This window comes from Narcine bancroftii, chromosome 7 (genome assembly GCF_036971445.1).
Source record: "Narcine bancroftii isolate sNarBan1 chromosome 7, sNarBan1.hap1, whole genome shotgun sequence".
Classification (NCBI taxonomy): domain Eukaryota; kingdom Metazoa; phylum Chordata; class Chondrichthyes; order Torpediniformes; family Narcinidae; genus Narcine; species Narcine bancroftii.
This window is the reverse complement of record NC_091475.1, coordinates 35,463,883-35,488,475: the sequence shown is the minus strand read 5'-3', so window position 1 is coordinate 35,488,475 and position 24,593 is coordinate 35,463,883. Positions and strand designations below refer to the sequence as shown.

The window sequence follows — 24,593 nt, the reverse complement described above, 5'->3', positions numbered from 1 at the left end:
ATACACAAGGACAGATAATATTTCTAGAAACTATGCTTTTATTGTACGACTTCAGGGATTCATTTTGTAAAACATATAATACAAAATAGGACAAATGAGTTCAAATACTTTCTTTTAAAAAAAGTTATGAATTGTACCAAGTTCAAAGAACTATATCAAGAATGTGGCCTGTGTTTTATTCTCATCGAAAGATACACTGCTATATAAATAGGAATTGAAACTGTTTGGTTGCTGATAAAGAGACACCATTATTGAAGTATTTACTTAATGTTTAGAATAAAATAAATCAGGATATCGGAGGAGGGTCTGTATCACCTCAAAAACCCATTGATTAATCCTCTTTTAGTTTTATCAAAAGAGTCTGGAAAAACAACCAACTGAAAAACCTCACAAAGATAAGCGTATACAGAGCCGTTGTCATACCCACACTCCTGTTCGGCTCCGAATCATGGGTCCTCTACCGGCACCACCTACGGCTCCTAGAACGCTTCCACCAGCGTTGTCTCCGCTCCATCCTCAACATCCATTGGAGCGCTCACACCCCTAACGTCGAGGTACTCGAGATGGCAGAGGTCGACAGCATCGAGTCCACGCTGCTGAAGATCCAGCTGCGCTGGATGGGTCACGTCTCCAGAATGGAGGACCATCGCCTTCCCAAGATCGTGTTATATGGCGAGCTCTCCACTGGCCATCGTGACAGAGGTGCACCAAAGAAAAGGTACAAGGACTGCCTAAAGAAATCTCTTGGTGCCTGCCACATTGACCACCGCCAGTGGGCTGATAACGCCTCAAACCGTGCATCTTGGCGCCTCACAGTTTGGCGGGCAGCAGCCTCCTTTGAAGAAGACCGCAGAGCCCACCTCACTGACAAAAGGCAAAGGAGGAAAAACCCAACACCCAACCCCAACCAACCAATTTTCCCTTGCAACCGCTGCAATCGTGTCTGCCTGTCCCGCATCGGACTGGTCAGCCACAAACGAGCCTGCAGCTGACGTGGACTTTTTTACCCCCTCCATAAATCTTCGTCCGCGAAGCCAAGCCAAAGAAGAAAGAAAGAAAGATCAGTTCTTAAATATATGGTACCATAAAGGGATTGTTAATGTGGAAGATGGTTACTAAAGATCTCAATTAATGTCATTTGAGCAATTGAGAAATATGAAATACCATATAAAATCCTTTTTTGTGACTGTCAGTTAAGAGCATATTTGAGAAATAAGTTGGGACCAACAATGATTCTGTCTAGTTGTACTGAGGTAGAACTTCTTATTAGGAGTGGAACTGTTAAAAAATTTACTTCTTTGATGTATTTATTATTACAAGCAGGAACTCCTAAATTAGGATTATATAGATCTAGGCAGAGATGGGAAATAGTTTTGAATATTACCATAGACCAACAAATGTGGGAAAATTTATGAAGGGATTGTATGACTAATACTATCAATGTAAGATGTAGATTAATTCAATAAAATATTTTACATCAGTTCTATCTTACACCACAGAAATTGAATAGATTGAAATCAGATTTATCAGATCAATGTTTTGGGTATGGTGAAGATGTAGGATCTTTTATACATTCAGCGTGGTCTTGACCCAATGGGTGACTAAGTAACTTTTTGGAACAAGTTACAGGAGTTGTTTTTCTGCTAAATCTTGATTTATTTTTTACTAGGAAATATTGAAGGTACAAATCCTAAATTAAAATTATCAATTCATGAATTCAAATTTGTTAAATTAACATTAGCAAGAAAATGTATTGCAATTACTTGGAAATCCAATACATATTTAACTATGCCACGTGGCATGCAGAAATTCAAAGTTGTATTCTTTTGGAAAAAAATACTTATAATTTAGGAAATAAATACTCTGTTTTTACAAATTCAGCACCCGTACACTCAAATAATGGGATTAAATTTGTAGTGATATTCTTTTTATCCTTCTAGCCCTGCAAAATTCTCCTCTGTATGTTTGTTAGAACTGATGAATTGTACTGTGTAACATCTCTCTTTGCAATCCAAAGATTGTTTTTTACTTTCTCTTTTCTTTATTCTTCTCTTTTTATACCTATAATTTTTTTTTAAACTTTTTTCAATTTGTATATTTGGGGGGGGGGGTGTGAGGTGGGCTGAAAACCATCATGTATGTAATCAATTTGTTTTTTTTATATCTATATTATAATAATTTATTATTGCATGTATGGAATATTCAATCAAATATTTTTTTTAAAAAAAGAAAGATACACTGCTCAGAAATTTAATGTAATTCAGTTCATAGTTATGACTTTATTTGAAGCAACCAATGTTTAATTCATTAAAGTACACAAGTAGTGGTTTACAAAGTGCAATTAAATATATCTCCCCATTAGCCTATTGAAGATAATTTTCAGACTTAAGATGACTATTTCCAGATGCCCAAATGCCAGTTTCTTGCTGTTCCTGATTGAGGGTTTCAGCCCGTAATGTTGTCTTCCATGGATTCTGTCTGACCTGCTGAGCTCTTCCAGCACCTTTTATGTTGTAAGAAGACCTGGAGATCTTTTGATACCCCACTGAGATGTGTAATGAGTAGAAAAAAGAAGCAAAGTACATTTGATAAATCTAGAGGATTTGATTGCCATGAACTGTGAACTACAGCTGCCATGCACATATTGAGTGAGCTAAAAAAAACTGACCCATGCAAGTCTAGTACATTTTAAAGAGGCACAATATATTCTGCCCCTGCATCTGAAACATAAAATAAGCAGTTGGTCAAAGAGTTCTTCTGAAACCTCTATTAAAATAATCTGTGGAAATAAATTTACAGATACTTTTAAAGTCTTAGTAAAGTTATCCATTGAATTTGACATTAGTGAAAAATGAATGACCATTTATGCAAACAAGAATTAAAACAAAGATATTCTATTTATTTTCCTCAGTCACAATCTCTTTCTATAGTTATGTAGAAATGTCCTGGAAACATTTCAAGCTTTCTTATTAGATTTTAACTTAGATGAAAGCATTTTAATATTTTTCTGCAATTTGGTTTGCAATTGAAATTTTAAAATACAATTATAGTTTAATAAAGGTGCGTTGGTATGAGGAAATCTTGATTTATCCACAGCTTCTGCTCACTGAAAATGTTTAGATTATGTCAGCAGGGAATTCACTTAAGTGTAAATGATAATTATCTCAGCTAACAGAAATTCAGCTTTAGGAATAATGTTAATTCCATTCATGCCAGGAACTTGTGCCTCCACTTAGTACTGCCATGATTCCATGAGCTACTTATTGTAAATAATTTTATTATACATTAAGTCATTTGACAAGTTCCCCCATGGGAGTCTTGTTCAGAAAGTCATGGCTGTGTGGATACAGAATTAGTTTACCTGTATCATGCCTTCCTGAGAGTAGTAGTGGATGGAAAGTATTCTGCCCTGGAGGTCAGTGACGAGTGGAATTCCAAAGGAATTTGTTCTGGGACCCTTGCTCTTTGTGATTTTTATAAATGACCTGATGAAGAAGTAGAGAGATAGGTCAGTAAGTTTGCAGATGATGGAAAGGTTAGAGGTGTTGTGGATAGTGTTGAAGGCTGTCTAGGTTACAACAGCATATAGACGGGATGCAGATTTGGGCAGAAAAGAGGCAGATGGAGTTCAATCCGGATGTGTGAGGTGATACATTTTGGTAGGTCAAACGAAGGCAGAGTGCATGGTTAATGGTAGGATACCTAACAGGGTGGGAGAACAGAAGGGCCTTGAGGTTGAAATCCATAGATCTCTTGAAGTCGCCATGCAGGTTGATAGGATAGTTAAGAAAGCCTAAGGTATGCTGGGTTTATTAATCAGAGGATTGAGTTCAAGAGTCGCAGCTCTATAGATCTCTGGTGAGACCACAGAATATTATGTTCAGTTCTGGTCATATTACAGAAAGAATATGGAAGCTATGGAGAGGGTGGAGAGGAGATTTACTAGGATGTTTCCTGGGTTGGAAATATATCTTATGAGGCAAGGTTAGCAGAACTCGGGCATTTCTCCTTGGAGAGAAGAAGCATGAGAGGTGATTTAATCGAGGTCTACAAGATTATGATAGGCATAGGTAAGATAAACAATCAGCACCTTTTTTCCAGGCAGGTAGCAGCAAACATCAGAGGACATCTGTACAAAATGAAGGGAGTAAAGGGGAGACATCAGGGGTAAGATTTTTACACAGAATTGTGCGTGCCTGGAATTCACTGCCAGGCTGGTGGTGGAGACTGAAACAATAAGGGCATTTAAAAGATTCTTAGGCAGGCACATGGATGAAAGCAAAATCGAAGATTATGAGGTAGGCAGGGTTTTTTTTTTATATAGGTATATATGGGTTGACACAACATTATGGCTGAAGGGCCTGTACTGTTCTGTAATGTTCTATGTTACCCTGAGTTTGATATTAATGATGGGCTGCCAATTCTCTCCATTCCACAACCCAACATCTCTACACTTATCTCAAAGAAACCTGGCAGTGGTAACTGTGTCATCAGATCCTGCTTCATTCTAGCCATCAAGACCCCATGCGGGACAGAGATGTAAGTGGCATTGTCTTGAGGGGCCTCTGCAGTTTGAAAGTGTATGAAAGTTGTTTTCACTCAATGTCCCATTAGGAGCCTTGCAGATCCAGATTTTTCTATCTTTCTTGAGCAGGAGAAATCATTCAAAATAATAGGGGACAGGGAAGAGTACGGAGTTAGCCAATGATGGCACCATACAACAGAGAAATAGGCCATCTGGTCCACCATTTCCACACTGGCTAATGGTCATTCATTTGTATTGATCCCATCTTGCAACAATTCTATGCTTAAGCATTTTAAATGCTCATCAAATTATCTCTGCAAATCTGCTTCCCCACTCTCTGCAGCAGGGTATTCCAGGTCCTCACCCGTCTGATGATAAAAGTGCCCCTCAGATCCCTTCTAGATCTCTTACCCCTTACCTTGTCTAAAAAAACTAGAATTTTATTTACCTTTTTTAAGTTAAAAGTGTTTTTTGCAATTTAGCCTATCCATATCCCTCATGATTTTGTAGATATCAGTCATCTTCAACTCGGCTTCAGGGAAAACAGACCTGCCTCTCCAGTTTCTTCTTGCAACTGAAACACTCCATCCCAGGCAATGTCCTACTGAAATTTATCTGATTTTATCTGCGCCCTCTCCAATGCAGTCGAAGCTTTATATTGGGTTTCAATGAGTGAGAAAGGAGAAGCATAAAATTTAGAGTGTTTTGAGTGATGCCATTTATTTGCAACTTTTTTGCGCATTCAGCTTTGGTTATTTTTGTAACTTCAACTTTGTTCTCCTGTTAATTTTTTTTAACCACTTGTCTCCCTTTAGATTAGCATGGCCTACCTCTGGAGTTCTAAATTCCTTCTTTCCTGGAGCAAGTCAAAAATGAATGGTACCAAAACTGTGATAGATGTACTTATAGGTGATTGAAGAACCAAGAATCAAAATTCCTTTATTGTCTTGTAATAAAACAGGTGTAAGATCACATAAAATTTGCTTGAGACTGCCATAAAGCAGGCAGATTCACCATCATCAGAAATTTCCAAGTGCCTCTTAAAGTCAGAGAAAAAGAAGCAAAAGAGAGTCCCTACAGAGTCAATGAGTGTCCATGGATTCACCCTCAGCACTCCTGTCGCCTCGACGGCCTCACAAACTCCAGACCAAACCACTGGCAACCAAAGCTCCAGATCTGAACTTCCAACACAATCAGGAACCCTTCAGGACCCTCAGTGCCCTCTCAAATCCTGGTTTTGGTACCTGGTCAGTCTCCAGCAGTCCTCAGCATAGGGTGGTCCTTCCTCTGCAGTCACCAGCAGCCTGCGTGTTCTTCAGCCTCAGAGCCCCTTGCTGATCCGCTGCCGTGGCCACTGTCCTGCTTCTCCTTCTCAATTGGTGGGGGCGGGGGGGGCGGGTGTGGGGGTTTGTCTCCCATTTTCTAGTATCCTGTGCTAGTCCTCTGCTTCTCCAGAGCCTGTAACCTACTGAGGCATCTGCTGATCACAGGCGCTGCCATCTTGGATCCAGATTCTGCGGTCGCAAGGCTTTAAATACTCCCCATTCCCGGTCTACACAGTGGCAGCACTGACGTTGCAGAAGCTCCAGCAGTGCCGCCATCTGTCTCCTTATAATGCAATGACATTTTTACAACAGGGTTGGTAGAGGTTATAAAAATGTTATTCACAATCTGGGATCTGAAAATGTTATCCATATATGCTTGTCGACAATTACTTACAGGTTATGTTGGCGAGTACTTCCATACAGTTTTCAAATCACAGGTGCAAATGTAGAATGTACAATGTATATGACAGTAAACTCATTGTCATTATAACTGTTACCATCGTGGCCAAATCCAAAGCTACAATAAACTTTTATTAAAGCAGTCACTGATAAATTGATTAAGTTCAGGAGGAGGTTCTTTGTTTAAAATGGAACTTGATATGCCATGCACAAATATTGAGCGGATGGAGGAATTAAGTATATCAGCCAGCATCCTTAGAAATGGAAAGTCACCGTTTTGGGTTGTGACCCTTTTTTGACAAAGGATCCTGACCCAAAAAGTGTCCCTCTAGCTTCTCATAATTTGCTCAATATTCCAGTCTCTACATTTATTGTGTTTCTTTGGTGTGCCATGCATTGCATGAGGTAATTAACAGATTTATTTAAGGGAAAGCAATTCCTTCTGAGGGGATGATAAGATGGTACTGCGAGAAGCTTCTGTGGAACATCAATACCTACCTAGACTAGTTTGGTTAAGTAGCATTTTCTCATGATGCTAACTCAGTGTAATTCTTTGCAAGTTTATGGGGATTCTTAACAGGGAAATGCAAAAATTTCATTTAGCAAGTATCACAACCAAAATCAGTGTCCAGTTCTAAACTTTTTTGACTCACTTTCATATTGATAAATGTCAATGGGAAATAGGCTGTCTCAATTTTTTTCAGAATTTCTGCTTCTTTTGGATTAGTGTAGGACCTTAGAAGCTGAAGACATGAGGTATGGCCTGCATTGGTTGAGCAACTGTCTGAATCTGTCCTGCTACATAACAGTCCAGTCTGGCAGGTTGATAGTCCAGCCTGATTCAGTCCAGTTCTACAACACTGGTGATGGATGATCGGACTGGCTGGTGACCTGAAACATCTTTGGTATGGGTTGTTATGTAAGCAGCTGATCCTCAATATATGTTGGCTTCAAACGGTGAATTGAGACAGTGTCAGTCTTCCTGTTCTGCCAAATCACAAAACTTTTAGGCTGACGTGGTATGACTTAGTTGTAAACTTGTTGGAGTGGCTGACAAATGGCGTCATGTTAAATGAAGACATGTGCAGTGTTGTAGATCAGATGGCACATACACTGCAGTGGTTGCCTGTCACATTAGTGTTGGTTTAAGTAATTGCATGCTCTGTCGGTCTATATAATTGGCTGGGTCATACAGACCAGTCTCCATAACTGATTCAACAGATTTGTCAAGCAGCGTTAGTGTGATGCCATATACCATTTCCGCCACTGACAACTGCTTTCATGGCAGTATGATCGCCAAAGAGTAGAGCATGGGAAACCATTCGCTCCACAGAGATGTATCGTTCCCCAGTCCCAGCTGTCAATGCTACTTTTAATGCCATTGGTCTGTGGATAGTAAGCCATAGTCTGAATGTGGGTGGTGCCTAAAAGCTCAGTGAGGGCCTGGAACAATGCCGACTCAAACTGAGTCCCTCAGTTAGTGGTAATGGTGCCTGGGACACTGAAGACTGTAATCCAAAGGTCAATGAACGTCCAGACAACTGTCTCTGCAGAGATGTTGGAGACAGGAATGGCCTCCTGCCATCTCATTAGCTCAGTCCTCACATATGAATAAAAAAGCGTATTTTCTCAATGGCAGGAGCGGGTCAACCAAGTCCAGGTGGACATAATTGAAATGAGAATCTGGAACAGGAAAATCTCCATGACTTTGTGTGTCTGGAGACTTTGGAATGATAAAACAGCAAGCAGGTTTGTGCCCGTAATCCAACATCCAGCTTTAAATGAGGCCAGGTAAACTGTTCCATAACCAACTTGACTGTCCATCTCCTGCCTGGATGAGAGAAGTTGTGGAGGGCACTGAAAACTGCCTAACCCTAAGTACAAAGGGTCTTGGTATACCAGTGGAAATGTCACACACTAGTGTCTCACCTGAGTCACTAATGCGCAAGCTTTTCAGGTTGAGAGCTGTGTTGATCTGACAGAACCAGATGAGATCGAGATCCATGTGTGTGCTTGAGCTGTGGCAGTCAAGTCCATGCTAGTCATCCTATGTAAGGCCTCTACATCTTGTCTGGGCAGTTCATCAGCCACCGTATTCCATTTCCATTGAATGTGCTGGATGAATGAGGAAAGTTGTAGTCTGAGATCCAAATGTTAGACTTCACCTGGTGAATAGTTCTGCACACTTGTCCATGAGGTACATGTAAGTTGCTGGTGGTCCACATAAATGATAAAAGGGCAACCCTCCAACAAATAGCGAAAGTGCTTTACTCCAAAGTAGACAGCAAGGAATTTTCACCCGAATTTACTGTATTTCACCTAAGCAGGTGACAACTTAACTGAAAAAAAAAACACTAGAGGCTCCAATGTCCCATCGACTTGATGCTCCAACACTGCTCCCAAGGCATTGACGGAGGCATCTGTGACGAGAGAGAGCAGCAGGGCATTGGGCTTCAGGTGCATAAGCATAGTGGCATTGCAAGTGCAGTCTTATTGAAAGTACAAAGAGCATCTTCATCCAAAAATTAAGATCTTTTGGAAGATGATTTATCTGAACCTTTGATGAGATTAGGCAGAGGTAAGAGGGATGTGGCTGCATTTGGTAAGTAACTGTGGTAAACATTCATCATCCCTAGAAAAAGCCGTAACTGGTCAAACGAAACAGGCATTAGAAAGACTTGAATTTCTTGTACCCATATTTCTTCTGGAAAGATGCTTTTCCTTGTAACCTTATGCTCCAAAAACATAAGTGCGACAGCTCCAAAAATGCATTTGGCCAGATTGATCACAATGTCAAAATCATCGAGTTGATCGAATAGTGTAATTAAATGGCTTTTGTGCTCCACCTCGTTTGTGCTTGCCACCAGAATATCATCGAAGTAAGTAAAACTGAGGCCAAAGAGAACATGGTCCATAAGCCACTGGAATGTTTGGGCTGTGTGTCGCAAGCCAAAAGGCATTCACAGAAATTCAAATGTGCTAAAAGGAGCAATCACTGCTTTCTTTGAAACATTTTCAGATTCAACCAGGATCTGATAATAGGTGCACACCAAGTTGACTTTAGAAAACACTTGCTTACCTTGAAGGTTCGCTGAGAAATCTTGTAAATTCGGTACGTAGTATTGTTCAGGGATGGTGGCATTGTTTAATGCCTGGTAATCCCCACACGACCACCTAGAGACATCTTCGGGTCTATACGTAGCAGTGATGTCCAGCAGCTGTCAGATCTACTGACTATCCCCACTTCCTGCATGTAATTGAACTCAGCCTTTGAAATTATAAGCCGATCTGGGGATAACCTACAGGCGCAAGCTGCAACCAGAGGACCATGGGTTTCTATGTGGTAGTTATTGCATGTTTGCTATCGTGGTGCTGATGTGAAGGGGTTGCCAGGGGACGGAACAGCTTGAGTAACCCTTGGAATGGGAAGGTGCTAGGTTGGAAACAGGTGAGTGATGACCATTGTGGGGCGACAAATTCAACTGTCAATCACACAACGATTTTTCAAGTCCACCAGCAAGGAAAAGTGTGACCAAAAAATCTGCTCCAACAATGGTTTTTGATACATTCGCGACCATGAAACCCACTGAAAAGGCTTCCCGAGACTGAAATCAAGCATGAGCAACCTCTGTCCATATGCTTGGTTATTGGATCACTCGCGGCTGCTGGAATAAATGATGCGTTAGGGTGACTGCACTCTTGTGGACTAACATCCTTGAGGAAAAGACAGTGGCTGAGTTGCCCATGGTCAGCAGTTACCTCTACGGCTGGGCTTGTCATTTCCTGGGTACTGTTTGTGGAAAGGTGCAAGGAGGCTGGCACAACGAGGCTACAGCGCCAAATTCCTGGGGTTTTGAACAAATACATTGCACGTCACCTCTGCCCTGTTCCCGACCCACATGATTCCAGTTGGACCGGAAACAGGAGTAATTCCATTGGGCTGTTTAAGTCTTAACTTGCACACTGAATACTTACACTTGTTCCTCCACCTCAGTTTTCTTTCTGGTTGACTGGCTGCTACAGCAAGTGCTCATCGCTGCCCTGCAGAGGTTGTGTCCCTAACGAGATCAGCATGTTTTACTAATTCATCAATGGTGGCTACCTGAAAAACTCCTACCAGATGTCTCTGAACTTGAGGAGGCAAACAGCAGAGGAACTTGTTTCCTGACGTTTCCTTCGATTCTCTCTTTCCAGCCAGTCTGCGCCATCTGTGATGGCCTTCTATCGCTGAGACTGTCATTGGGTGGCAGTTCCTCAATGCACGATTGTTGGGATGGCTAAGTGCGCTCCAGAATGGTCACCTTAAGGATGTTGTATGGAATGTGTTCGTCTGGATTCATTAGCACATCTTCCACCTCGCAAGCAATCTGCTCCAGGAGATGCGCCATGAGCAAACCGAACTTTGTTTTCTGACTTGTTACAGGCAACATGCCTCGAGGATCAAAAACCCATGCCTGTGCATTGTCTGTAAAAATGGTGTGGAATTCGAGCTTTACTTCCATGACTGAACACATAATGTTTTTACCATTGGGCATTTCCATCCTTAATCAGGAGGTGCTGTGAACCACTAGTTATAGGAACTGCTCACCACATGCTAGATGACCAATAAAAAGGATACACTCAATGTTCTTCAGCAAAAATCTGTGTCGACATTTTACTTCCCATTACATCAACTGTCTTCTTCCCAGCAGCCTCTTGCGCCACACCCTGCTGCTTTACCAATTCACTACAGACCCACAGGTGATCACGACACTCCTTCTCTCCTTCCAACCCCACGCACGCATGGTACATTTCCCAAGCTTCACCACTGATGTGTTACAGCAGTGACCAGCGCTTTTCAATGCTTACACAAGTATGCGGCCACTACAAAGTGTCATGTATACTGCTGCCTCGACTGAGATCAAATAACTCTATCAAATGACTGAATTTTGAACCATTTTTGATCTGTCTCCTTGAACAAGTGCAACTGATGTGGGAATTGATCCTGGTAATTATTTGTACTCAGCTGCTCAATATTAAATTCATGAGGCTGTGACTTTCATCAGCTCTATGTTAACTGGAATCGTTTATCAATTTGTCCATTGATTGCTATGTTTTCGTGGGAGTTCTTAGGGTGAGTAGTGCTGTCGACTATTGAAGTGGGTTGAATTATGTTGCCTGTGGGCTAGAAATTCCATAATGTGGCACCGTATATGTTCATTTTGTTAATAAATTAACAATGATAGAATCTAGAACACAAAATCTAGCTGTTCTGTATGTGTCATCCTACCCCAGTTCTTTTCCCCATAACCTCTATCTAGCTCTTTTCCAGTTATGGAAGATAATTTGTCCACCAGTGAATGTCTCCATTCATCTCAGCTACTCATATGATGGCATTCTCATCTTTCTCAACATTTTCATATGTAGCCTATTTCCAGATTTTGATATATGAACACAAAATTTCTCTATGACAATGGTGAGACCTGATAGTTATTCAATGTTTATCCAGCCATGCAATGTTAACTAACTCTCCCTCTATACATGCTTCCTGGAATACTGAATATCTCAAACAATTTCTCATGTTATTGAGGATGCATAGCTGCTGTTTGTGAGTCTCTTGTGCAGTTAGGTTTTGTCTGCAGTATCTTGGTTTTACTTTCATTTGGTTGTATTATAAGTTTTATTGCCTGGTTACTTTTTCAAAATGGTCAGAAAAAAATCAGTGGGGATTTTTCTGGTTAGTAAGGTGTAATAAATGGATTGTCTCGCTGATTGACGCTGGTGTCCTGGCTGTTCAAAATCTCAATGACTTGGATGAACAGACCAACATTGCTGGTGATATAAACGAGCTGGCATTGGAAGCTGTGAAGAAAATGCAGGGAAGCTAAAAAGGAGACGTTGAAAGAATTTGAGCTGTAGAGATCACATTGACCCTATATATCCATCAATGACTGTTAATTCACAGGTATAGAAAACAGTTAAAAAATGGTCTTATTGCGAGAGGGTTTGATTCATTAAAAGTTTTGAAAGTTTACCATTGATTCCTGGATGGCAGATTGGTTAGAAGAGATTAAGATGTCTAGGCCTCCACATCCTGGAGTTTGAAAGCATTGAGGTACAAAGATGGTTCATCAATATTTGCACAGGCATGAAATATTGTCTATGTTTCTCCCTTCATATATGCTGCTTGATTTACTGAGCATCTCCAGCAATTTTTCTTTATATTGTGGATGCACAGCTGCTATTGGTTGTTTGTGGGACTTTTGTATGATATGTTTTGGAGCCAATGTCTTAGTTTTATTTCCAATTGGTTACTCATTTAAGCATGCAAAATTTTTGAGGTTTGGCAGAGTCGATGCAGAGTTGATGTATTTGCAGTTATCTTGAATGAGGGGGTCTCAGTTCCAAAATAAAGAGTCAGGATTTAGAGCAGAATTGGGGAGAATTCTTTTTTTGAATTCACAATCCAAGAGTGATGTGAAGCTTAATCACTGAGTACACTGAAAACAAAGATTGATACATTTATAGATATTAAGGGAATTGAGGATATGGAGTTAATGTGGGAAGGTGGTTCTGAGGTGAATGATCAATCATGAATTAATTTGAATGGATGAACAAATATAAGGGGCTAAATGGCCTGCCCCTTGATCAATTTCTTATATGCTTACATGCTCATCTTTTTTTCTCTGAAAAGTGTGCTGTCCGAGCTGCCACCAAAGGTAGGATATTGGTGCTGGAAGGACTGGAGAAAGCTGAACGTAACGTGCTACCTGTCTTGAACAATCTTTTGGAAAACAGAGAGATGCAGCTGGAAGATGGGAGGTTTCTTATGTCTGCAGAACGCTATGACAAACTATTGAAGGTAATGGGTAAAATATTTATCTGAAAGAATGTGGAAATAAATGTGTCATTATACACCACCTTTGAAATTGCTAGGATCTCCAGTGAGTGATCAAAATGAAAATTCATCAAACAATATTGAACTGAGCCAAGGCCCAATATTCACCATGATTTTGATTCTAAATGACGATTTAATAGTGCCACAAACTCCATCTTTCACTCGATATAATTAGATAATTTCACTGGATTAAAGTTCCACTCTTTTTTATTCCATTCCTTGTCATGCATGATATCCAGGATGAGGTAAGAACATTTAGGAAGTGTTGAACAACATTGGACTTCTTTCCCCTTTCTGTTAGATTGTGACTGTTGAATATTATAATTCCATTTTCCTAACTTAGTCCCCCATCCCTTCACCACTCAGTGAAGCATCTTGAATCATAAAGTACAAATGTATTGTCAGAGTACATAATGACATCACATACACCCTTGAAATTCTTCTTCCTGTGGGCCAGGCAGAATTTCCAGTTACTGGTAACTGTAAACTGAACTCAAAGAAAGAAAGAAATGCAAGCAAATGAAAGTACTATAAACAAACTATTTGCAAATACAGAAGTAGAAATGTTCAATAATAAATAGTAAGCAAAGTACGAGTGCTTAAACAAGTCTCTGATTGAGTTTGTTGTTCAGGAGTCTGATTATGGAGCAACTACTCCTGAACCTGAAGGTTTGTGTCCTTTAGCACCTGTACCTCCTTCCTGATGGCAGTAGTGAGAACAGAGTATGTTCTGGGTAGTGTGGATCCTTGGTGATTACTATTGCTCTTCAATGGCAGTGTTCCATGTAGATATTCTTGATGGTGGGGAGAGTTTTGCCTGCGACCTACTGCGCTGTGTTCACTATCTTTTGTAGGGCTTTCCACTCAGAAGTGTTTGTGCCCCCACTCCAGGCCATGATGTAGCCAGTCAGCACACTTTCCACTGCACATCTGTAGAAGTTTGCCAAGGTTTCCAAGGACATATCATACCTCTGCAACCTCCTGAGGAAATAGGGGCACTGATGTGCTTTTTTACACAGTGGGATTAATATGATGAGTCCAGTACAGATTCTGTGAGTTGGGCCTCCTCCTTCTCCCCCCCCGCTTCCAGGAATATAAAGTTGCTCATCCTCTCCACCTCTGACCCCTTAATGATTACTAGATCGTACAAATCTGGTTTTCCTTTCCTAAAATCAACAATCAGCTACTTGGTTTTGGTGACATTGAGTGAGAGGTTGTTGTTTGGGCACCATTCAGCCAATTTTTCAATCTCCCTCCTATATGCTGACCCATTGCCCCTTTTTATACAGCCCACTATAGTTATCATCAACAAACTTGTATGTGATGTTGTTGTCATACCAAGCCACATAGTCATAGGTATAAAGCAAGTGGAGCAAGGGTGAAGTACACATCCCTGTGGTACTTGGGTGCTGATGGAGATTGTGGAGTAAATGTTCTTGCCATTCTGTACTTACTGGGGTCTTGTGGAGGGGAGTAGGGGGGAAGGGGTCAGGAAATTGATGACCCAATTACACTGTGGGGTATTGAAGCCCAGGTCTTGGAGTTTCCTGATTAGTTTTGAGAGGATAATGGTATTGAATGTTGAATGCTGCACTGTAGTCAATAAAGAGCTTCCTGATGTATGCGTCTTTGCTGTCCTGTTCAGGGTTTCATAGAGAGCCAATGACATGCCATCTGCCATCGACATGTTGCTACAGTGGGCAAATTGGAGCAGATCCATTTCACTGCTCAGACAGGATTATACAGTACAGAACAGACTCATTGGCCCAACTCATCTATGCTGACCAAGTTTACATTGTGAGCTGCTCCCATTTCCTTGAATTTTGTTAAATATTTTAAAGCTCTCCATAAATTTGTCCAAATTGAGTGTGAACATTGAAGCTTCTATAGCTTCCTCTAGCAGTTTGTTCCAGATCCAGATTCCACTCTTTGAAAATATTGCTCCTTACTACTTTTAAATCTCTCCTCTTGCCTTAAACCATAGTCTTCTCAGCCTCCTATGCTCCAGGGAATAGAGAACCAGCCTATCCAACTCTCCCTACAACTCAATACCTCCAACTAGCAACATCCTGATGAATCTCCATTGCACCCATCCCAACTTATTGATATCCTCCCAATAGTTGGGTGATCAAGCTACATACAGTACTTCATTTGCAGCTTCACTAATTCCTTGTACCAAGAAGTCTGAACTTTTGTACTTATTATCCAAATTGACTAGCCTCATGCCTACTGGCCTGTAGTTCCCTGGTTTGTCCTTGATGACCTGATTAAATAACAGCACAACATAAGACACTCTCTAGTCTTCCAGTGCTATTGATATTCAATTCTGAATTTTGAGTTAATTTTCCCATCCATCCCCTGCTCCCCAACAAAAAATATTGAAGGAACATACATGACATGTATGTTGCAATTCTGGTGGTACGCTTTGGTTCACTCGAGTACAAATGTATTGCCTTGTTTATGAAGAAACACTTGGTTGGTGTGGACACTGATGCAGTATAACTACATTATTTGGCACAAAATTGTCCATTGACAAATGATCCTTGTAATTCTGAAATCACCAAACAATTTAGTTCAATTTAATGTTATTTAGAGGGTAAATTTAGCTTTTTTACTGTGCTGCCAAATGTCAACAGAGATTGGCTTGAGGATATTCTGTTTTGTGTGGAATTGAAATGAAATTGCTTTTGGAAGATCATTTATGCTTGGAACCCAAATTTGACATCATTATAAGGTGGTTTGGTCACTTAGGTTCTTTTCTAATTTTGAATGTTTTGAGGAATTTATTTTCACATCTGACTGTTAAGCTCAGCTTTTAACTGATATTTTGTATGTTCAGTGGCAAATAACTGCAAATTGTTCATGACCCAGTTATTTGCATCAAAATGATTCTCAGTAGAGAACGTCTGTTCTTCTTATTACCTTTTATGTTTTTAAGAATATAATGGGTAATGGCAAACATGGCTAATTGAATGTCATTTGGATTGTGTTTAATTTACTAAAGCCTTGGTGCTTCATGTATTGAGAGCAGAACAGAAGCATCCTTCAATTTTTCCTGTATTTATGATTTTCTTGTTCTGTCAGGCAGAAATGAGAGGGTCTGGGTTTTTTTTCCAGAAAGGAATGCAGACAGGAGAACATAGAATAATCTTTCTTTGGCTTGGCTTCGCGGACGAAGATTTATAGAGGGGGTAAAAGTCCACGTCAGCTGCAGGCTCGATTGTGGCTGACAAGTCCAATGCGGGAGCCATAGGGCTGTGCTGTGCTGTGATGTTCTATGTTTCAATAAACTGGTGTTTGGTATATTGCAGATTGGAACTGGACAAATAATCTTAAGAAATGTACCGATCAGTTCCAATAAATATAATGTCCAGAAGCCTCTGAGAGATTGTGGAAGGAATTCTTCTTTCTTTGGCTTGGCTTCGCGGACGAAGATTTATGGAGGGGGTAAAAGTCCACGTCAGCTGCAGGCTCGTTTGTGGCTGACAAGTCTGATGCGGGACAGGCAGACACGGTTGCAGCGGCTGCAGGGGAAAAATGGTTGGTTGGGGTTGGGTGTTGGGTTTTTCCTCCTTTGCCTTTTGTCAGTGAGGTGGGCTCTGCGGTCTTCTTCAAAGGAGGTTGCTGCCCGCCAAACTGTGAGGCGCCAAGATGCACGGTTTGAGGCGATATCAGCCCACTGGCGGTGGTCAATGTGGCAGGCACCAAGAGATTTCTTTAGGCAGTCCTTGTACCTTTTCTTTGGTGCACCTCTGTCACGGTGGCCAGTGGAGAGCTCGCCATATAACACAATCTTGGGAAGGCGATGGTCCTCCATTCTGGAGACGTGACCCATCCAGCGCAGCTGGATCTTCAGCAGCGTGGACTCGATGCTGTCGACCTCTGCCATCTAGAGTACTTCGACGTTAGGGATGAAAGCGCTCCAATGGATGTTGAGGTTGGAGCGGAGACAACGCTGGTGGAAGCGTTCTAGGAGCCGTAGGTGATGCCGGTAGAGGACCCATGATTCGGAGCCGAACAGGAGGGTGGGTATGACAACGGCTCTGTATACGCTTATCTTTGTGAGGTTTTACAGTTGGTTGTTTTTCCAGACTCTTTTGTGTAGTCTTCCAAAGGCGCTATTTGCCTTGGCGAGTCTGTTGTCTATCTCATTGTCGATCCTTGCATCTGATGAAATGGTGCAGCCGAGATAGGTAAACTGGTTGACCGTTTTGAGTTTTGTGTGCCCGATGGAGATGTGGGGGGGCTGGTAGTCATGGTGGGGAGCTGGCTGATGGAGGACCTCAGTTTTCCTCAGGCTGACTTCCAGGCCAAACATTTTGGCAGTTTCCGCAAAGCAGGACGTCAAGCGCTGAAGAGCTGGCTCTGAATGGGCAACTAAAGCGGCATCGTCTGCAAAGAGTAGTTCACGGACAAGTTTCTCTTGTGTCTTGGTGTGAGCTTGCAGGCGCCTCAGATTGAAGAGACTGCCATCCGTGCGGTACCGGATGTAAACAGCGTCTTCATTGTTGGGGTCTTTCATGGTTTGGTTCAGCATCATGCTGAAGAAGATTGAAAAGAGGGTTGGTGCGAGAACACAGCCTTGCTTCACGCCATTGTTAATGGAGAAGGGTTCAGAGAGCTCATTGCTGTATCTGACCCGACCTTGTTGGTTTTCGTGCAGTTGGATAATCATGTTGAGGAACTTTGGGGGACATCCGATGCGCTCTAGTATTTGCCAAAGCCCTTTCCATCACAAGAAAAGGTCCTTTGACCTACGATGTCTGTGCCAAATATGATGCCTAATCAGATAAAATCTCTGCTGCTTGCACATAATCTTAAATGTGACCCCTGGTCCTACTTTCCTAAATGCCCTTTAGGGAATTGCCCAAATCCCTTGGATGTTCTTATTTACTAACAAATCTGGTTCATCACTCTCTTGGAGCTTCAGACAATCATTAGGCACTCTTGACTCAATTATTGCCTTCCAATCCTCACCATCTTCAAACTCATCTACTTCAATGTGAGCAGATCCTCCCCAGAGCATCCTTATGTCTTTAGTATCACCACACTGTCCCTCCAAACCATGCCATACCAGGTAGTTTCTTCAGATGATCAAAACACCTCCAAAGACTGCTAAAGAGCCAGAACCAATCTAGTACCTCTTTAAGATCATCCCTATTAAATCTATATCCTTTCCCCCAAGTTCCAAACCCCACTGCCCCTGAATGCTCCTCAGTCTTTTTCATATGGCTGAACTCCTACCTATCCTCATCAACATCAGTATCTCCAGCTCTTCTCAGACTCTTGTCATTACTTCCAGACCCACCCAGTTTTCACCAAGCCCTACTGTAAGCCTTTAATCCTCTCTCGTCTTCAGGCTCTTTCCAGCTTGGCCTGATCTCCTTAATGCTTCAAGAACCTTGGCAATGTTTCCCAGTCCAATCCTCTGATATTTTCTTCTGGGGTTACTGGCTCTGCCTATTGTTCGCTGCTGTCAATTCTGAGGATAAGCTCCACCTGGTGTTTATTGCTCTGAAACTTCTTACAATCATGTTTTATAGATTTTCTACATCAACTTACTCAATCATGACAATGGGTCCCCCCCAGCACATTCAACTCGGGCAACTCAGACAGTCCCAAGCACAACGAGAGATCAGGGATGGTAGGTGTGGAATTCAGCATTTAACTTTGAAGAAAGAATTTGGATACATGGAAGAACTGTTGATGAAGAAGCATTTTTCTGGTAGTAATCATTATTCAGTGAATTTTAGCTTAGAAAAAAATGCAGATAATGTAGGTTGTATATAAGGGCAAGGCCTGTGAAAGTTGCTTTGAGATCTGCACTTACAATTACACTCAAGATGAGACAGCCCAACTGTTGTGGCAAGTTTAGATTAAAAATTCTTCTTCCACAATTGTGCTAAACGCTTGAACACTTTTTGATCTCTATTTCTGAAATTTGGTTCCACGGACTCTGGTAAAATTTCAGGGGAAACTAAGGATATATTTTTTGTCTCCTTTATGTTCTTGTTACCACCAATCCAAGGTGCATGAATCTAGCTTTTATTTAAATGGCTGGTTGACTTGCTGTGAATTTTTAATGAGGGTTTATGTTATGGTTTGGTTTTGACCTACTGTTAATATGCTATATTCCATACAGGAACATACAAAAGACGAGTTGGACATGTGGAAGATTGTACGAGTTAGTGAAGACTTCAGGGTTATAGCCCTGGGTCTACCAGTACCAAGGTATCCTGGAAATCCTCTGGATCCTCCACTTCGATCAAGATTTCAGGCCAGAGACATTTATTGCCTGCCTTTTAGGGTAATTTTGACCTATCCAGTTTGATGATTTCAGTGTCTTTATTATGATTTCTGTGTTAGGCACAAATAAGAATGATGTTACTCGATTTACAGTACTTTTAATTTGGTGGAGGTACCTAGTTTAATGCAATAAGCAATTCATAGCCTTCATAGTTAAAATAGCTTCACTTTGCATTAAAGAAATCAATGAATGTATGAAGAGTTTATTGTAACATTCATAAATACAAAGGACAAACCTTACTTGCTGTAACTTCTTCTAAAACACATAGTATGTAACAGGAGAAAAGTGAAGAGGGAAAAAAAATTTTAATTGGTTGTAATGAAAAAAATGTGCTGAGACAGAAGAGCAGACAGACCTTGGAGTGGTGTTATATTTAGGGTAGCACAGGGACATTCAAGAGCCTGATAACTGTTTTGGTAACTAGAGGTGCCACAGTTCAGGGTCTCTCACTTCAGTCTGAAGGTTGAAGCAGAAAAAGGGCATGGCCAGGATAAAGGGGTCTTTTGTGATGTTGTTTGCCTTATTAAGGCAGCATCTCATTGAATTCTTCTGCTCAGAATCACACAGCAAGGAAATGGGCTCTTTGGTCCAAGAAGTCCCACAGTAACCATCAACCACTTAAACTAATCTTACATAAATCCTATTTCGGTCTTCCCACATTTCAATCAGATGCCTCCCAATTCTTCTTTCTTTGGCTTGGCTTCACGGACAAAGATTTATGGAGGGGTATGTCCACGTCTGCTGCAGGCTCGTTGGTGACTGACAAGTCCGATGTGGGTCAGGGAGGCGCGGTTGCAAGGGAAAATTGGTTGGTTGGGGTTGGGTGTTGGGTTTTTGCTCCTTTGTCTTTTGTCAGTGAGGTGGGCTCTGCGGTCTTCTTCAAAGGAGGTTGCTGCCCGCCGAACTGTGAGGCGCCAAGATGCACGGTTGGAGGCGATATCAGCCCACTGGCGGTGGTCAATGTGGCAGACACCAAGAGATTTATTTAAGCAGTCCTTGTATCTCTTCTTTGGTGCACCTCTGTCTCGGTGGCCAGTGGAGAGCTCGCCATAGAACACGATCTTGGGAAGGCGATGGTCCTCCATTCTGGAGACGTGACCCACCCAGCGCAGTTGGGTCTTCAGCAGCATGGATTCGATGTTTGCGGACTCTGCCAGCTCGAGTACTTCGATGTTGGTGATGAAGTCATTCCAATGAATGTTGAGGATGGAGCGGAGACAGCACTGATGGAAGCGTTCTAGGAGCAATAGGTGATGCCTGTAAAGGACCCATGATTCAGAGCCGAACAGGAGTGTGGGTATGACAACGGCTCTGTACACGCTGATGTTTGTGTGTTTCTTCAGGTGGTTGTTTTTCCAGACTCTTTTGTGTAGTCTTCCAAAGGCGCTATTTGCCTTGGCGAGTCTGTTGTCTATTTCTTTGTCGATCCTTGCAGCCAAGGTAGGTAAACTGGTTGACCGTTCTGAGTTCAGTGTGCCCGATGGAGATGTGGGGGGGCTGGTGGTCATGGTGGGGAGCTGGCTGATGGAGGACCTCAGTTTTCTTCAGGCTGACTTCCAGGCCAAACATTTTGGCAGTTTCCACAAAACAGGACGTCATGCGCTGGAGAGCTGGCTCTGAATGGGCAACTAAAGCGGCATCGTCTGCAAAGAGTAGTTCACGGACAAGTTGCTCTTGTGTCTTGGTGTGAGCTTGCAGGCGCCTCAGATTGAAGAGACTGCCATCCGTGCGGTACCGGATGTAAACACCTTCTTCATTGTTGAGGTCTTTATTGGATTTTTTAAGCATCATGCTGAAGAAGATAGTAAAGAGGGTTAGAGCGAGGATGCAGCCTTGCTTCACGGCGTTGTCAATGGAGAAGGGTTTGGAGAGCTCATTGCTGTATCTGACCCGACCTTGTTGGTTTTCGTGCAGTTGGATAACCATGTTGAGGAACCTGGGGGGGGCATCCGAGGCGCCTCATCCCCTCATCCCTCATCCATACACTCAGCCAATTTACAGTGGCCAATTAACCTCCCAATCTACACTTGGAGGAAACCCACTCAGTTGCAGGTAGAATGCCCAGACTCCACACAGCTCGGATTGAACCAAGGTTACTGGAACTGTGAGGAAGTTGCTCTACTGGTTGTACTTCTGTGCTGCTCTGAGCAATTGCTCTTTAAACATATAGGCCTAGAAGACCAAGATACTATTTTGTTCTTCAGTCGATTCTGGAGTACTGTGAGGCACACCTTTTCTACCCATGAATCTTGATTGGTAGTTTTCAAGTTTCAAAGGGGTTTGTGAAGCAGAGAATGAAATAAGAAAGAGGAAAAAAGGATAAAAGAAGAATGAGAATATGGTTGGACGAGGAAAAGGTAGGAATAAGAACAGAAAAAAATTGTTGATTGAGTAATGGGGAAGAAAAGGTCAAAACATAAAAGATAAAAGTAGAAATCCGGAGTCAGATGATGTTTATTTTGTGTTGAGTGCCACAAATTTTGTAGTTATGCAGAACATGTAGCTGGTGTAGTGTGCGTGGAATCTAGTGTTTTTTTTAAAGGATGAGAGTTGGCTCTTTTTGCGCAATAGAGAGAGTTTTTTCTTTGGAAGGGGGAATTCTTGATGTATGAGGGGAGGAGTTCAAGAGGTATCAGGAACAGTTATTGGAATTTTGAGAATTCAGTGGTTTTGTGTTCAAATTCGTGCTAAATTTTACAGGGTTAACACAGTAGTATTGACATTAGCTTCAATATATAGCATATGCCTGCTGTAGATTGTACCCCAGTATGAATCATCAGCTCCAGGAGATGTGGCAAGTGGAATTGAAAATTCTGATCAGTTTGGATGAATTTAGAGAGAACTTTACAGTTTGAAGATATCCTTTTCATCTTAGTTCTATTTCAATCCTTTCCACTCATTACTTTTCCAGGACCACTTGACTGTCTTGTATGAAATTGGACCAAATGTTCCCACTGAGAGGTATGGAGTATTAATATCAATTCTGTTCAGTGTCAATATTAAAGAAACAAAAATTGATGGAAGTGCTAAACAAGTCTGACAGCATCTCCAGAGAACAAGATAGAATTAATATTTCAGTTCCCTAACCTTCCTCAGACGCTATCTGTTGAATTATCTATTAAGCACTCAAATGCTTAAGCAATTGGTCCAGAATGTGCTTTTAAAAGCATATCACTTTTGAATCTGTTACTTAAAACACTTCCAATCTGGCTTCATTAACTGCTTCGTGTCCATACCCTGGCATATAATTTGGAGAATTGTAATGTCATCTATTTTTATCCAAAAAATGGGAATCAGAACAGCTTCTTAATGATGAGGAGCCTACAAAGTTAAGTATTTCATGTACATAAGTTACCATTTACTTGTTGGCTAACATTTGATCAAAGCAGACAAATGTTATGTGCTGCAGGCACGTGAGAGACTGCAGATGCAAGAATCTGGATCAAAACACAATCTGCTGGAGGAGCACCAATCAGAGCCATTCATTGAGGCTTAATCTCATGTGCTCCCTTGTAATGGCACTGATTTACCACAGCTTACAAACAAATAATGAATACGCTCACTTGTTTCTTTCAGCGCACCATGAAGTCGACTTACCTTTACTATTCACTAGACACAACATTGCATTCTTCAACTCCCCAAACACCACCCAACTAAACTCCTCTGACCTTATCATTGACTCACTGGCACAGAGGTGATCCTGACGCTCTCACTCTCCTCCTGACGAAGGAAAGTACGCAATCGCAACATCCTAGTCCTGTCACAAGATTTTGCCCCTTGTCTTTCTGCTCTTCAAGGTGCCAGAAACCATTTCCAACTTTTACTTCTCATTTTGGAATTAAATTTCAAAATTCTCTGAACAGATTTTTGTCACATTTCTTGAAAAGACCACAAGATGGAGGAACAGAATTAGGACATTTGGCCCATTGAATCTGCTCCGGCATTTTAATCATGGGTGATGTATTTTTCCTCTCAACCCCATTCTGTTGCCTTTGCCCTGTAACCTTTGAAACTCTTTCTAATCAAGAGCCTACCAACTTCTGCTTTAGATATACCCAGTGACTTGGCCTCTACACTGTCTGTGGCAACAAATTCCACCATCTTCTAGCTGAAGAAGCTTCTCATCTCTGTTCTAAAGAGACATTTTTGTATTCTGAGGCTGTGCCTCCTGGTCCCAGACTCTCCACTTGTGAATCCGCAGGGGTCATCCACTGCATCTGGTGCTCCCATTGTGGTCTCCTCTACATCGGAGAGACTGACACAGATTGGGAGATCGCTTAGTTGAGCACCTCAGCTCTGTTTGCCACAATAGCGTGGATCTCCCAGTGGCTGTCCATTTCAATTCCCCATCCCAATTCCTTGCTGACATGTCTGTCCACATTCACGTGCACACTGCCAGACTGAGAACACCCACAAAGTGGAGGAACACCACCTCATCTTCCATCTGGGCACCCTCCAACCAGATGTCATTAACATTGATCTCCAATTTCTGTTTAACTCTCCCCCCCCACCCTCCACCATCTATGTTTCCCATTCTCCTTTCCTTTAGTTTGTTCTCTCTCTCCTTCCTTTTCCCCTGTCTCCTTTCAAAGAGCCAAAATCGATTCTCACCTTTCCGCTTATATTGAATTAACATCTTTTTGTTTGTTGGTCTAGACTCCTCCCCTTCTCATTCTTCTGCCTTTTTCTGTCTTTATTGAGATGCCTGCCTACTTTTTTCTTATACCTTGAAGAAGGGCTCAGGCCCAAAAAGTTGGTAAGATATCTTTACTTCCTATGGATGCTGCAAGACTGGCTGAGTTCCTTCATCATTTACTGTATGTTTTTACTACATTCATAGCATCTGCAGACTTCTGTGTTTCACTTCAGACTCTCCCGCTGCTACTACTATGTGTTTTGTAAAAATTTTCTTTTAACATTTTTGCCTGTTAGTTGGTGATTGAAGTGAAGGCTGACCAACAGTCAAGGATGATCTAATTGACTAAAAAGAGAGTTTATTTGAATTCTTATTGGGCCTGGGAAGGTAATGTACCAAGAAAGTGAGTGTATTGGATGACCAGTGACAAGAATGTAGGGATTGGGCACAAGCTCAGGTGATAACTCTCCCAGGAACAAGTCTCATCAGACTTTACCAATCTCTCATAAACATGAAGTTACAGA

The 24,593-nt window shown here is 41.7% G+C and overlaps 1 protein-coding gene across 6 annotated transcripts in view; it reads left to right on the top strand.

Moving 5' to 3' along the window:
- The window catches only part of vwa8 (von Willebrand factor A domain containing 8), a 257,379-nt gene that overhangs the window by 36,708 nt on the left and 196,078 nt on the right, over positions 1-24,593 (top strand). For 5 of the 6 annotated variants that reach the window (XM_069889575.1, XM_069889576.1, XM_069889574.1 and 2 more), the window contains exons 5-7: positions 12,923-13,090; positions 19,269-19,433; positions 22,345-22,394. In XM_069889575.1, coding sequence (XP_069745676.1) covers positions 12,923-13,090; positions 19,269-19,433; positions 22,345-22,394 — 383 coding nt within the window. Of the gene's footprint in view, positions 1-11,297; positions 11,363-12,922; positions 13,091-19,268; positions 19,434-22,344; positions 22,395-24,593 lie in introns of those variants that run through there. The other variant, XM_069889578.1, reaches the window with a different exon arrangement.